We start from the raw sequence: 14,692 nt of genomic DNA on the forward strand, positions 1-14,692 counted from the left end.
AGTGTATATGAGATCATTCTAAACATGTAACGTCAGTCTATTTAGATCCAAAATTAGTTTTTAAGTGCACTTAGCATGTTTGCAAATAACAAAATACCCCTAAGTGTCAATCATCTGACCCAATCTGTCACCCTCTGATGAACGGTAATGTGTAAGTGTGTTCAGGAACAACCCAGGGATCACCAGGACTCTAACCTGACCGAATCTCAGTAGAAGTAGATGAAGCACCGTTATCACTGTCTGCAGTGAAGCATGTGTTACATCGTCATGCACTGAGAAGGTCCTGGCCAGTAAAAAAAAAAGTAAACTAAATCAAGCTCAACTGGAATTTGTAGCTGCTTACATGAACAAGTCCAGTCCCTTCAGGAGAAAAGCTTTATCATCACATCCTGCAAAGATTGAGCAGTTTGGACAAAATGATAAAAAAAAAGAAATGTATATTTGATGAATAAGCGTTTTGCGTTTAAGCTTAGAATGATTTTAACAATATTTAAGATTAAATCTCTAACTATACCTAAACTCAACTGTTAGATGATTTAAACTTGGACATAACTGGGTCTTCCAGTTGTAAAATTATCCCAAACATGGGAGATGGGAGATTCCAGCCATACCCTATTAACTGAAAAAAGGTGATTTCATCCAAGGAAATTTGGCATTTTTAATAAACCTCATCTTTTCTGATTCCAAGAGTTTTCGAACATCCAATCAGTGTTATGCCAGAATCTCATTCCTTCTACTTTGCTTTCTGTTTGAAAACATTTTTAGTTTATAAGAATGTTAATAAGAGCATCTGTGGTCGTCCATCTTAAAATTTCCACTTTATTCACAAAATTTGGAATTAATTAGGAAAGAAAAACAAAGACATTAAGTCTAGCGTTTTAATAAAACAAAAATTAGAGTACCATTGGAAATGTCCCATAATACAGTTGGATCAAACAATATAACATGAATACATTCATTTTTAACATTGATTTGTCCTTTAGGGTGTTCCTGAGAGCCATCAATACCTACGCTGACACAATGAACCAAAAGTTCCTGACTAATGATGACTTCGAAGTGCAGGTTATTGTATTTCGTATACAGTACATAAAAATATTATGCGGCTGTGATCGTTTTTCTGTTGCACTGTTTATTATGCTTCCTGAAGACTTTCTCTGCTCTCTCCGTCTCCATAGCTGTGGAATAACTACTTCCACTTGGCAGTGGCGTTTATTACTCAAGAGTCTCTGCAGCTTCAGCATTTCTCTCCAACCAAAAGGAACAAGATTCTAGTCAAGTGAGAGTGAAAACATTTAATTTCCTCCTTTTTTTACCACATCTGCTCCGTTTGCGCTAATGGCGCTACCTATTAAGAGCCTCTGTTACCTGTAGACAGGAGATCAATTCAGTTGAGGTAGAGCAGCGCCGCATTATCTTTCCTAAGGGGATGTTCAGTTTCTGAAGGTGAAAATAAGTATTGATTAGGTAATTGTTGCAAACTGAGGGGATGACTTTTCCCCTCTTATCAATTTGTATGTGCTTTCCCTTTTATTCTCACTCTTGCACATTTTTCTTTCAGATATGGAGATATGAGAAGGCTCATTGGCTTCGCTATACGTGACATCTGGTACAAACTTGGTGAGAAGCTGTAATGAATTGTGCAAAGTTTTTACAGAAGATTCACAGATTTAAATTTAAAACCCAGAGCACTCAGGTGATGCTGCATGCTAAAATAGAGATGCAAATGTGGTAAATACTGCGAAAACCAGAGTTAAAAGAAAAGGGGAACGCTTTTGTCAGTTTTGTGCGCAGAGACTCTGGGAATTAGTTGAAAGAAAGTAAAAGGGATCCAACAGAGACCGCACAATGTATTTTGGGTTTCTTGTGCTTCTTTTGTGCGTTTTCTTTGTCCTTGTTTTTCACAAAACCCCAAAGCATGCTTATACCAAGACACAGGATCTCCCATAGGAAACATTGTAACTAAACTGTGTCAAAGGTCCAGTTCAGGGCTTCTTAAACTCAAGTTCAAAGGTCTAAAGGTGATTTCAAGATGAGGTCAAAGGCTCAGAAAAGCACTTTAGAGCAAAAACTATTTTATTACATTTTTTAGATATAACACACGAGCAAATGCAGTGACACTTGCAGGTGTTTTTTTATGCCACAGTGCTACAGGCTTTCACAGCAAAGCTTGTAAGCATTTTAATTATATGAGTAGTGAGTGTAAGTTCATGTTTAGGATTAGTTGGAATACTCACATTAAAAATGGGTGCTGTGGGCTTCAGATTTCCTGGAGATATTTCTAGTATTTATCGTGACAAAAGGGATGATTAAGTTTGTAGAAATTCAACACAGTCTGTTCGCCGATGCAGCCGTTGCATACAACCAGAACCCCAAAAGAGCAAATGCTGCTCTGAAAACAAAACATTTTCCTATAATCTACTTCAGATGCACCAATTAGTGCAGATGTTCTCCAATCAGCACTCAATAATTACTTCTACTTTGGTTTTCTAATACATAGTAAGATTTACTTACGCTGTTGTGGAACTAATGGAGAAAAACGCTCATTTAAACAGCAAAAATAACCATCTCACAAACAACAATTGGAATTTATCATTAATTTGATAAATCGCATTCCTTTTTATGATCTCTCTCTCTCTCTTTTTTGTTTTTGTGCCACTGAGAAACGATACAGTGATCGCACATCCTTAATTCCCATGCACGAATTTGTCTTTTGCAGGAAGTCATAAGATCTGTTTTATCCCTGGTATGGTGGGTCCAATCCTGGAGATGACTTTGATTCCTGAGGAGGAGCTGAGAAGAGCCACGATCCCCATCTTTTTCGACATGATCTCCTGCGAGCATGTCCAGTTTGGAAACTTCCAGAAGGTGGATAAGCACTGTGCATGAAAAACAGTCAGGAGTCAAAATTTCAACACAATTACAGTGAACATAACAGAGAAATGTCTGGACTGGTTGGAAAGCAAACGCACATACACATAAAATTACCACACTGATTTCCTGCAATGTTGGATCTGAAACATGGGACATTCTAATTGCATTTGCATAATTGATTTGTATTTTTTTTTGTTTCCCTCTCCCTGATTCATCCACTCTTTCTTTTCCAAACCTGTACTTTTTTTTCCCCCAACAGTTTGAAAACGAGATAATCCTGAAGTTGGATCATGAGGTGGAAGGTGGAGGAGGAGATGAACGATACATGCAACTTCTAGAAACCATGTAAGACTGAATATTTAAGCACATCAAATCCAAACATGATAAATAAATATTTCAGCTTAAAGCATTATATCTGCTGTTCCCTTAGAATAAGCTTTGCAGCTAGTATTGCCTTTCTTTGTCTGTCAACACTAGAGAAACACAGACAGCTAGCAGCACAGAAAAACAAACCCTGTTTCAGGTTGTTGATAATTAAGCTGCTTATTCTCCTCTACCAGCTTGTTGGACTGCGCAGCTGAGAAATCCACACTGAAGCCACAGGTGCAGCACTTTGTCTCTTTGGTTAAGGGTCTCCTGACTCGTCTCCTTGACTACCGCACCGTGATGAGTGATGACAGCCGCAACAACCGCATGAGCTGCACTGTCAATCTCCTGGTTAGTAAAAACACCACTAAAATAAACCCTGAAGTGTCAGAGATGTCACTGACTTGCTTTTGAAAAAGACCTATAAGCATATTAGCTCCCAGAGAACAACTTGCACATAAAAGGTGAGCTAACTTGGACTTAATACTTCCATGTTAGAAACTGTATTAAGTTTCTTTTCACTCTTGCTGTATGCTTGCTGAATCTTTCAGACGCATTAAGTCGTGTGAGGAAAAAAAAATAGAAAAACCCAATAACCACTGTTTTTAATCAAGAAATGTTCACACAATTATGTCAACACTTGTGTTTATTTATCTTTGGAGATGTCAGTGAGATCATAAAAAACATAATCTTTTTTGACTTCATTGTTTTTCCTAAATATTTTTCATATGCACATTGGGGGGAAAAAAATCTGAAAATAGGCAAAATTTCCACAAATATTTTGGAAATGCATTGAGCAGAAAAGTCCACAAATAGATGAATCCGTGAGCACTGAATCTAGAGTAGACGGGTGTTTGCTCATGGATTATTAAAGGAAAAATGAGGAAACCTTACCCTTCTAGCAACCACTGTTATTACCTTTGGTTGTGATAACTTTGATGAGGGACTTCTTGTAGCCATCTCAGAGACTGTGCAGCCTATACTTAGTTATTTCATTTGTTTTTGTTTTTTTTTTCGTTTTTTTTTTTAATTCTCAGGTTTGTTTACCAGATTTTTGGAGTCTTCTTTTAGCATCATGTGGTCTGCTTTCGGGGTGAAGTTATTTCAGCATCAGATCTGAGCATACTGGAAGTTGTTTTAAATATCCTTCACTTTTATACTGTCTTCCATACAACAGAATAGTTGATTTCTCATTCTTTTCATACCTCCTTAAATCCCTTACCAGACATCTAAGTTGCCACAGTCGTCTGTCTGAAGGCGTCAGACAGCTCTTTTGATCTCACTGTGGTGTTTACTCTCACTTTAGCAGCCAGGAGCGCACCAACTGAAGTGTCGGACGTTTAAACTGGACAAATCAAATTCAAAATGTTTGGTATCAGTGTGATTGTGCACGTGAATAAATACGGACTTTTTCTGATTTATTTCCTTTTATAATTGCAACTTTTCCATATTTGCAGGGAGTTAAAATAAAAACAAAGTCCATTTGGTGATTTTGTTTTAACATTGCAATGTCCTTTGTAATGATTTTTAAATAAATATATATTTTTACCTCTTTAAATTTTTGAGGTGATTGATCTAGAGATAGTTTTCGATCTTCTGCTTCAGGCTGTTTACAAAAGGTTTAATCATTCTATGCACTTATTAAATGTTTCCCATTAGATGTCCATTCAAATGATTGTACTAAATAATCTCACAGTTTGGAATTTTTTCTTATCAAACTACTCCTTCATTCTGCAGTTTTTAATAAGTCATTTATTGTCAAACTGAGAAAAAAATCTTAAGTATATATGAATCCGTGCATCTGTGTGTGTTCACGTCTTACATTGTAGTTTTTAGAAGAACGCTGCTGGGAAATGGCAAAAGTATTTAGCTTACGGCTTGTGGCAGTTCCCCATTAGATATTCTATTTAATTTATTTCTTGGGCTGAAAAATCCTTTCTCCAGGCTAGCAAGCACTCTCGTATTTACACCTCGCCCCGGGCTAACACACACAATCACTCACATATTTGTTATTTGCCAGGCCTCCTGATGCAGATGCATTTTCAAAGGAACAGAAATGTACTTCTAAATGTAAAGGCATTCATACTCCTCTGGCCAAAATATCCCAGTCTAACTTGCATATGAAAGTTTCAGAGGCATTTCTGTGCCATCAGCATTTTTTTTTTTTTCAAAAAGTTTTTCATGTTCCAATTTACTGAATGATTTGTGTTAATTTAAAATTAAATAGCTTCGTAATCCAGTTGACAGGTGATTGATTGGACGTAGGAAAATCCACTTCCACTATGCCCTAAAACACTGGAAGGTTTAAAAGTAAAGAAAAAAAAAGAGAAGAAAAGAACAAAAAAAGCACAAAGGCTTCCCCACAGCTTTGAGTTCATATTACTTTGGGAAATGTGAATCTTAACTAAAAGAAAGAAGAAAGAATAACAAAAAAACAGAGATGTATAAGGCTTCATACGTTCCATTTATAGAAAATAAAACGTTTGCACTAATCAATGACTACACATGAAAGCTTCAAAAAAACTGGGGCAACTTGTTAACCTGCTGTATCTCATGTTCGATATGTGATTAAAGCAAAGCAAACCAAAAATCTTTTGAGCCAGTTGTCTAATCCCATTGAATGTTTGGAAATTATGTGTCCAAACATTGAATGGATGTGTTATCCGATACATACTGTGGCTGTCAGTCCATCCATCAATCAATCCATCTATCAGTCAATCAATCAAGCAATCATGCATTTTTGATCCATTAGTTTGCTCATTTCGGCTACCTTTGCTATACATTTAGGGGGTGAAACATTGAGATGGAATGCTTCACCTTTTGTGTCAGCTCTCACTTCACTAAAAACAGACGTGTGTAGCATCTTCATCTCTGTACATGTAGCCCCAACGCCCCTGTCAATCTCCTGCCCTGTTCTACCAGCGATGACGAATAAGCCACTTAAACTGTCCCTCTTGAGGCGACTTCTCTTTCCCGACCCAGGGAGGGAAAACAACACTTTTCCCACTCAGAACCAATGTTCAGTCTTGGAGGTGTTCATTGTTATTCAGGCTGTTTAACATTCAGCTGCAAAACGCCCCCCATTGTATTTTATCTCGGAAAAAGAAAATGTGATCTGATACAAGAGAAAAAGAAAACCAAAAGAGAAAAAAAACAGCAGACTTTATTCTTGGCCCTGCTGTTGAAAATATACCTCACAAAATATACTTACTGAATTCAAATAGCCCAAAACAATCAGTGGTACTATGTCTAAAAGTCACCATGTATGTATTAGCGTCTGACTCTTCCAACTTTTTTAGCTTTCTTTCATTTTGCATGTTTGGTGTTGTGTATGTGTGTGTTCACTGTGTGTCTCGTTCGCCGATAATGAGAGGTGGGGTTAAATCGGTTTGTTCCACGTCTCAGTTCTCCGTAGATGTCATTAAACTTAATTAAACTGGGAAATACAGATACAACAGCGCATTACCACACTCACAATACCAGAAGGATGCAGTGAAGCGCTCGTGCTGTAAGACGCTGTTGGACAAACTCGCGATGCAGAAATGCAAAATTACAAACTCAAAACTCTGTGCAGCTCTCCAGAATTTTTGTGGACATGTTTTTGGGTAAAGCACACACTCAAAATTCACTGTAAGTCAACTTCTTCCTTTCTGTTTTCTGCAGAACTTCTACAAAGACATCAACCGTGAAGGAATGTACATCAGGTATTTTGCATTTTGTTCTTGATTTGTCCTAAAATGCTTTCAAACGTCGCACGTCTGTCTCGTACAGTCTGCATGCATTTGAAAAGCGCGTCTCGGCGCGTGTGCTCCTAAGTGTGTGCGTGCAGTTTCGTAATCTGACAAGGGATTATACGAGTTCGGCTGAATTAATGTCAAAATCCAACGGATCAGGTGGTGGCCTGACAGTAGAGAGAGCAGAGGGAGACATGATGAGCACCAGCGAGGTGTAAAGGCAGAGAGAGGCAGCATGTTTGCAGGAGGAGAGACAAAAATGACTGACAGAGAACCAGACTATACAGTTTCTGTCAGGTCATGTAGTTCACCTTGTGTTTTCCTTCTTTCTTTCTTTTTTGTAGCCTTTTTGTTAGAAGAGTTGACTGGTGATTTTAATTCTTCTTGAGGAACTACAGTCAGGATTAGACAAATAAAACTTGAATCGAACTAGGAGTGGACTGGTTCACAAAATCCATGTTTGAATCTGGTTTGGAGTTTTGGGTGCATGGTTTTTGCGTCACTTCGGAACTTCCAGGAAGTTAGCCTCAACAACATATCCAGCTACCATGAACTATTTGGTCTTCAGCCCAAGTCTCCTCAGAGGACCTGATGTCTTTTAATAACTCGGAAGCCTACTAAACCTTGAATAAATGGATAAAAAATGCAAAGCATAAAAAAAAAAAAAAGTCAGTGCTGTGCTTGCCATGGGAGTACAGTTATGAGCAAACGAGAAGCTCACACACAGTGCAGGGAGACGGATGCAAACAGAGTGAGGAAACAGACACGCATACAGCTAGGAGAATCATCCTCAGTCCCAAGATCTCGCTCGCCTGCGTGTCTCTGGCTCGCTACAACAGCACAAGACATAACTGAATGATTCATTAGCAGTTCTTCCGCAGACACTGATGAAATGTTGACACCATTAGTGTTGTAGCAGGGAAACGTAAATGAAATGCAGAGGACAGTAAGGCACGTGGATCCTCGGTGGTATTGTACAGGTATTGCACACTAACTCAGCTAGTTGGTCCAGCCAGCAGGGCGACACAGATCATGTACATCTGAAATATATTCAGCAGAAACCAAAGAAGTAATGTGGTGTCAAATAGTTATCGGTGTCAATGTAACTGAGGAAATCAAAGCACTGAGGCTTCGCCTACCTCAGTAGGTTCATGATTCAGAAACAGACTGGATATGTTGTGCGACCCAAAATGCTCGTTTCACATTTGCCAACAAATATCCTGATGATTCTATAGATGTTTACGAAAATATTTAGAAACTAATAAGACAAAAGAGAGTCTTTTTGGAAGGTAACACTTCAGACAAAGAATATGATCATTGGAAGTAGTAGCTTAATGTTCTGGAGACTTCCCCTAATTGATGAAATTATGAATTCTGAAATCTGTAACGGGTTGAACACTTTTTCACAGCACTATTGGTGTATGGGCTGAGGCAGGAAATCCCACAGGGAAGTCGCTGAGATTTTTTTTCTTGGAAATATTTATAGAGTTTGGCTACATGCCTGCTGCCCTCTGACTACTTCTGGCTTTCTTTCCTGTATTTTCTCTTTTTTTATATACATTTTTGGTAATTTATTAAAATGAAAATCTTTGGAACGCTTTCCCAGTAATTCCCCATTTTTATTTTTTATTTTTGTTCCACTTAGGATAACAGACTTCAGTAAACCCCCTGAACACCTAATTGTTTCCTGTTTATGGCTGCAACCAGTTTGATGATGTTGTGATTTTTATTTTTTACAATAAGCTGCAGCACCTGTTTTCACATAAATCCTGTACCCTGCTAAGCAATACGTTAGGCCCAAAAAGTTCCAGTCTTTTGGTTGAGGTTTTCACTTTTCACTAAGACAATAATTTAAACCTGTGAAGGATAAGAAATGCATAACCTGTAGTGTTTCTGTGTATCAACCAACATATTTGACATGTTGCTGCACCTTAGTAACGTCAACACGTGTTGCATTGTGCTTGCACAAGGCCACAGTTTTCCCCACTGTGGATAACTGCCAGAGAGTTGGATGAAATAGTAAATAGACAAACTCGGAGGATAGAATTACCTTATTTTACTGCGACAGTACAGTGACAACGGTATGGCACTACATATGTCTTGCTTCAGACTACCTAGATGATCAATTATTTAAATAGGGGAAAAGGCATGATAGATATGTTTAATAAATGATGAAAAATCTTGCTCTTGTTAACTAAAGCAGTGTTTCTGTCAGTGTCTTTTACTGTTTTGTTGGCGTTTTTGCTACGGTGATGAAAAGGATGTACACATTCTGAACCCGGACAAACTGCTCAAAATGTTTTTCTCTTTGTTTTTTTTGTTTTTTTATAAACCATTAAAGCACAAATATTACAGAAACACAAATGGATATCTGGTAAAAGACATAGATTCTGATGTTACGGCTCAGTGAGTAAATATTCAAGATTGCACATGTGTATTTATTCTATCTTTATCATTCATTTCAATTTATTTTCTATCATAAACAATTCCACATTCTCTACAAAGGTTCACTAACCCTCTGATGGTGAATAGTTCCCTCTGTTGAGCTTTTTTCACCCAGACAGATGACATTAAAGACTGTGTCTCTTAAAAGCACCTCTTTTACCTGCAGCCCACTCATAATGCACACAGTGTTTTCCCTCTGGGAGTCCCTGAAACATTTAAATGACCGTTTCTATTCGAGTGGCGCATATTACATTACTTCACCTCACGCGTAGAAAAGACTTTGTCATACTTATAAAAAAAAAAAGATACATTGTGCCTTGTTTGCGTATGCGTACTCTTGAGCGACCTTGTGCTGTGCTCAGGTTTCAAGGTTCTTGTGTGTGGAGAGTAATGCTGATACCAGCTGTGCACTTTGGCTAATTCTTCATTTGCAGATGTTCAAGCTGCCCAACACTGGCATCTAGTGGAGTGATGTTTAAAGGAATTTCTCTGGCTTTGTGCGTGTTTAGGTATCTGTACAAATTACGAGACCTTCACCTGGAGGGCGAAAACTACACAGAGGCTGCCTACACCCTTCTGCTGCACTCCCGGCTGCTCAAGGCAAGCTACACACACACACAAACACAAGAGGATATGTTTTGTTGTGTAACGCTGCACCCGCTGCCTCACTCGGCCTAATCACTTGTCTGCCTGCGACAAATGAGAGAGTTCTTTACTTGCTGATAAATGGTTGCTACGTCGCTGGCCTCCAAACGATGAAGCCCCGAGGTTAGTTTATGGCTCTGCGTTGGCCACTGCAGCCATATCACTATGGTGATTGATGTAGCGCGCTCGCACAGTGATCGTGTTTGTGCGTGAGCGGATGTGCGTGCGTGTGTTGGACTGTGTTTCACCTCTTTTGTCCCCTGATCATTGTTACGGGACGTTTACAAGCTCGCAAAAGGGGTCGGAGGATTTTCTTTCCGCGTTGTGTTACTGCATCAAAGTAGAGAAACTCTACAGTTTTTTTTTTTTCCACAAAACATAGCTTGCTTGCATGGAAAGTCATTCGCATTATTAGATACTTAAATCTTTAAAACATATGATGTAATTTAAATAATTAGAGGATGTATGTGGATGTTTTGACATATATGCTGTATGTCTTGGTCATATCACAAAAGATTAATTTTATATAACTGTCAAAAGTTGATAAATAACATGTCTCTTTCTGGTCCAGTGGTCTGATGACATGTGTAGCCCCCAGTTTGAGTTTCATGGCTCCCAAACTCAGCGACAACTCAAAGAAACGCTCTATGACACCATCATCGACTACTTCGACAAGGGCAAGGTTTGTACTGACACCCTTGTATGCAATTTACCATGCACGGATAGTGTGAGTTATTATTTGATACTCCGTAAGACTAATCATTGCAAAGCAATATATTTAAATGTTTCCATTAAGACTGGTGTAGAACAACCATTCAGCCTGTTATTCACAATAAGAATTATAAACTCCACTTATATATATTATCAGGCAACAGAAAGTTAGTAATTAAATTGTACGTAATAGACCTTTACACTTTACACAGATACACATTGTAGTTTAATGACAATTTAACAATATAAGCTCTTTGTTGTGTGTTGTCACAATACAGGCTCATTCTTTGTGTTCAAGCAGCTACTTAAGTCTAATTATTCATGCAAATCTTCTAAAAAAGAAAAAAAAACAGCATGAAAACTGGTCTTGGCTCCGTTACAGAAAATGATAACTTCTCTGAACTGAGTTTATCAGCAGATCGTCTTGAAACCCACTGTTCTGTTTCTGTTCTTTGTTTTTTTTTTGGTTTTTTTTGTGTTTTAGATGTGGGAAGAGGCCATCATTCTGTGCAAGGAGCTAGCAGAGCAGTATGAAAATGAGATCTTTGACTACGAGCTACTCAGCAAGAGACTGGTAATACATCACAGCTTTAAACCTCAAATCAGCCGCACAGCAGTCATGATCAATGGTTTGGCTGCTTCTCATATCCCCGGCTGTCTTCTGTTTATTTTCTTTATTGATATTTCCAATGTTGGATTACTTGAAGGAAACAGCTTTGAAATAGTAACGGTTAGATTTTCCGCAGGCTGTTGCTCGTTCAGACTGTGGTGAATTAAAGTTTGGAGAAACTGAGTCAGCCTCGGAGGTTCATTTAGGTCAGGAGTGTCAAAGTCATTTTTTTATTTTTGGCCACGTCAAGATTGTGAATGTTCTCAAGAGCCGGTTGGGCCAGAATGGATTGATAAAACCCAAAGACAAACTGTTAAAATATTAATAAATAGCTGTCTGTGCAATCTAAAATGATGATTTTTGCTTTTGGAGTTTGGTTACTAATCACCATTTTAATCTCCATTTTTAACTTAACTTGAAGCTGCGTATAAAACCCTCTGTGACAGTATTTTCTGTAACTGCTGTTTCTTATCTCGAATGCACCAGGTCACATCCTAACTTGTAGCTTCTCTCCCCTTGTTCTGCTGCTTTCCTCACACTCCGTATATCTCACCGCTTCCCAAAGAAAAACCGCCCATTTTCCAACAATGGAAAAAACGGCTCCTTTTCTCCTTGTATGACTGCAGCCGCGGCTCTTCTCAGCTGTTGCTGAATTTATGTGGTTATATAAATGACAGACATTGCCCTTGGATGGGATGCTGGTTTTTTTTTCTGCATCTATCACCCTCGCAGGTCCAGCATTCTGCTGATGGTAGCTTTGTCATTGGCGTGAGCTGATTAAACTGCCCTGACTGCACACATTGCACATCTGAAACTCTCCCCCCCCTGGACACATCCTTGGTTTCTCTCTTTATCTCTCCCTGCAGGAAAAACAAGCCAAGTTCTATGAGAATATTATGAAGATCTTGAGACCTAAGCCAGACTACTTTGCAGTGGGCTTCTATGGACAAGGCTACCCTCCTTTCATCAGGGTTTGTAGTTATAATGTCTGGTGCAAATCACTAAAATTAAGGGGCATATCTCCATTTTCTGTGCTTTCTAAAAAGAAGCTGCTAAATAATGTAAATGCTAGTAAAAGTAGAAGTAAAAGTGAAATTTGTTTAAGTTTGCTGAGTCTTATAAAGCCTACTTTGTATTTATATATAAGTAGCACAACTATTATGTGTTATTTTCTTCCTGCTTTAGAACAAGGTGTTTATCCACCGAGGTAAGGAGTATGAGCGCAGAGAGGATTTCCAGAACCAGCTGATGAGCCAGTTTCCCAGCTCTGTGCGCCTTAACACCACCACCATGCCGGGAGACGACATCAAGAACTCTCCACTGCAGTGTATCCTTAAAGAAGCTAATCGGCTTTAATCTTTATAAGTGCATACAAAGCAGGGAACGTAAACGGAGCAGATGGACTGCAGCCCTCCAAGACCAGTGAACACAGAAATGCACATTTAATGGCACACTGCAGCTGCGTGGTACTAATAAACAACTGGGTCACTCAAGGAGTCTGAATCCATATCAGTTGATGTTGAGTTAGGATTAATATCTTCACTTTTATAAACTGACATGAATTGCTGGGCTTCACAAAAAAAAAAAATCTGTGACATGTTGTATTCAAATACAACAAAATTACAACACCATAATATTCTTTAGTCTTTTCTTTTGAGATCTCATCCATTAAAAAGGACAGGAGGAAATAATAATAAATGACCTATACACATGTACCTAGAACATTTCTATATACTATTATGCTACAAACAAGAAATAAAGGTGTTGAGGGCATTTAAAGCAAATATTGATTATTTGGTGCATTTTACAGCTGCCTGTCTTTTAGAATATATCTGTAGCAGCATTTTACATGGACAAATTCCTCACTGTACAATAGCTCAAGCTTAGTTTAGTGGAGAGGCTTTGTGAACATTGTTTTTATTATTATTATTATTTTAAGCTGGAGTTAGGACTAGACTTTGATTAGGCCTTTATAAAATATATGTTTGGATCCAATCCACCCAAATCTCAAAAGTTTGACCAACTTAAAGTAATCCATCTTCCCTTCATCTTGAGCCTCACTGTGTCTGCTAAAAAAAAAAAAAAAAGCATGATACTGCCACCACCATGTTCCACTGTTGGAATCTGTGTGTTTTCCCCCCCCCCACAACACTGAGCTTTTTTATGCATTTTCCCCAGAAAGGAGAATAGCATCTTTTACGTGTTTGCTCTGTCCCCGACCTGCTTTATATTAATCTCTGCTTATGGCTTTGTTTTTTTTCAACAATGACTTATTTCCTTCCCTGAATAAAAGTCCCAATGCAAATCATGGGTATTTATGAAGCAGTCCTAATACTTTAGCAAGATTCTACAGCCCAACATTTCACATTATCACACACAGCATACCGAGGAGTTGGAAAACCCTGAGCTTGAAGTTTTCCTCGCTTTAATATAGGTATAAATAAAGCAGGACAGACTAAGATCCCGTCCCTCAGGTCTCAATCAGAGGCGGTTTAAGAATCGCTTTTAGGTCAGTCTGCCCACTTACAGCTGGGAAAGCAATTTATCTCCCCAAGAATAAAGATTTTGAACTTTGGAAACGCAAATATATGTTTTGTTCCTGAGATACGAGGACACATTTTTCTTGCTGTTTTTTTAGGCTATGTGGAGATCTATTGTTTTATAAAATCTATAATAAAAAAACTCTTTGTTTAAAAGGAAATGGATGCATTAAATCTCTTGGTATGAGGTCTTTTACTGGTCTGAACACAATTGTTTGTTGCATCCTTATTATAAATCTCAGCTGTAGAGCTCAAATAATATAAATTACATAAATCAAGGTGTCGTAAGTATAGAAGGACAGTGTGCGTCACACTCAAAGTATTGTTTTCCTGAGCATTTTGAACCAGACATCCAGTGTTTCACTGTGCAGCCAGTTCTGGAGATCCCTCCTCGCCTGAAAAACAAGCCGGTCCCTGACCAGATCATCAAGTCAGTGCTGTCTTAACAACTCAGTCCAATACGATGAAGTGTGCATTTTTGCAAACACTGATAGTTCTGACTATAATAATTTTCTACATCATTCTCTTATTTTTTATGCTTTTAATTAGTTTCTTATTTTCACCCTGGTCTCCGATTCTCTCCGTTTCACACTGTAGCTTCTACAAGTCCAACTATGTGCAGCGTTTCCATTATTCAAGGCCTGTGAGGAAAGGACCTGTGGACCCAAACAATGAATTTGCTGTGAGTTACTCCTTGGAAGTCGATTCACAGCCTCAACCACTGGGACTGTGAAAGGATTTCAAGCGCTGTTGTAAATTTGCATTGTCTT

General features: G+C 38.4%; 1 protein-coding gene across 1 annotated transcript in view; it reads left to right on the forward strand.

Moving 5' to 3' along the window:
* The window catches only part of dock2 (dedicator of cytokinesis 2), a 102,203-nt gene that overhangs the window by 79,832 nt on the left and 7,679 nt on the right, over positions 1 to 14,692 (forward strand). The window contains exons 29-42 of the mRNA XM_015001292.2: positions 984 to 1,062; positions 1,176 to 1,276; positions 1,559 to 1,617; positions 2,717 to 2,865; positions 3,131 to 3,216; positions 3,432 to 3,588; positions 6,901 to 6,941; positions 9,926 to 10,016; positions 10,633 to 10,743; positions 11,257 to 11,346; positions 12,249 to 12,353; positions 12,568 to 12,709; positions 14,271 to 14,352; positions 14,520 to 14,604. Coding sequence (XP_014856778.2) covers positions 984 to 1,062; positions 1,176 to 1,276; positions 1,559 to 1,617; positions 2,717 to 2,865; positions 3,131 to 3,216; positions 3,432 to 3,588; positions 6,901 to 6,941; positions 9,926 to 10,016; positions 10,633 to 10,743; positions 11,257 to 11,346; positions 12,249 to 12,353; positions 12,568 to 12,709; positions 14,271 to 14,352; positions 14,520 to 14,604 — 1,378 coding nt within the window. The remainder of the gene's footprint in view (positions 1 to 983; positions 1,063 to 1,175; positions 1,277 to 1,558; positions 1,618 to 2,716; positions 2,866 to 3,130; positions 3,217 to 3,431; positions 3,589 to 6,900; positions 6,942 to 9,925; positions 10,017 to 10,632; positions 10,744 to 11,256; positions 11,347 to 12,248; positions 12,354 to 12,567; positions 12,710 to 14,270; positions 14,353 to 14,519; positions 14,605 to 14,692) is intronic.

The sequence above is a fragment of the Poecilia mexicana genome, unplaced genomic scaffold (assembly GCF_051168715.1).
Source record: "Poecilia mexicana isolate PSO_F unplaced genomic scaffold, ASM5116871v1 scaffold_10, whole genome shotgun sequence".
Lineage (NCBI taxonomy): Eukaryota > Metazoa > Chordata > Actinopteri > Cyprinodontiformes > Poeciliidae > Poecilia > Poecilia mexicana.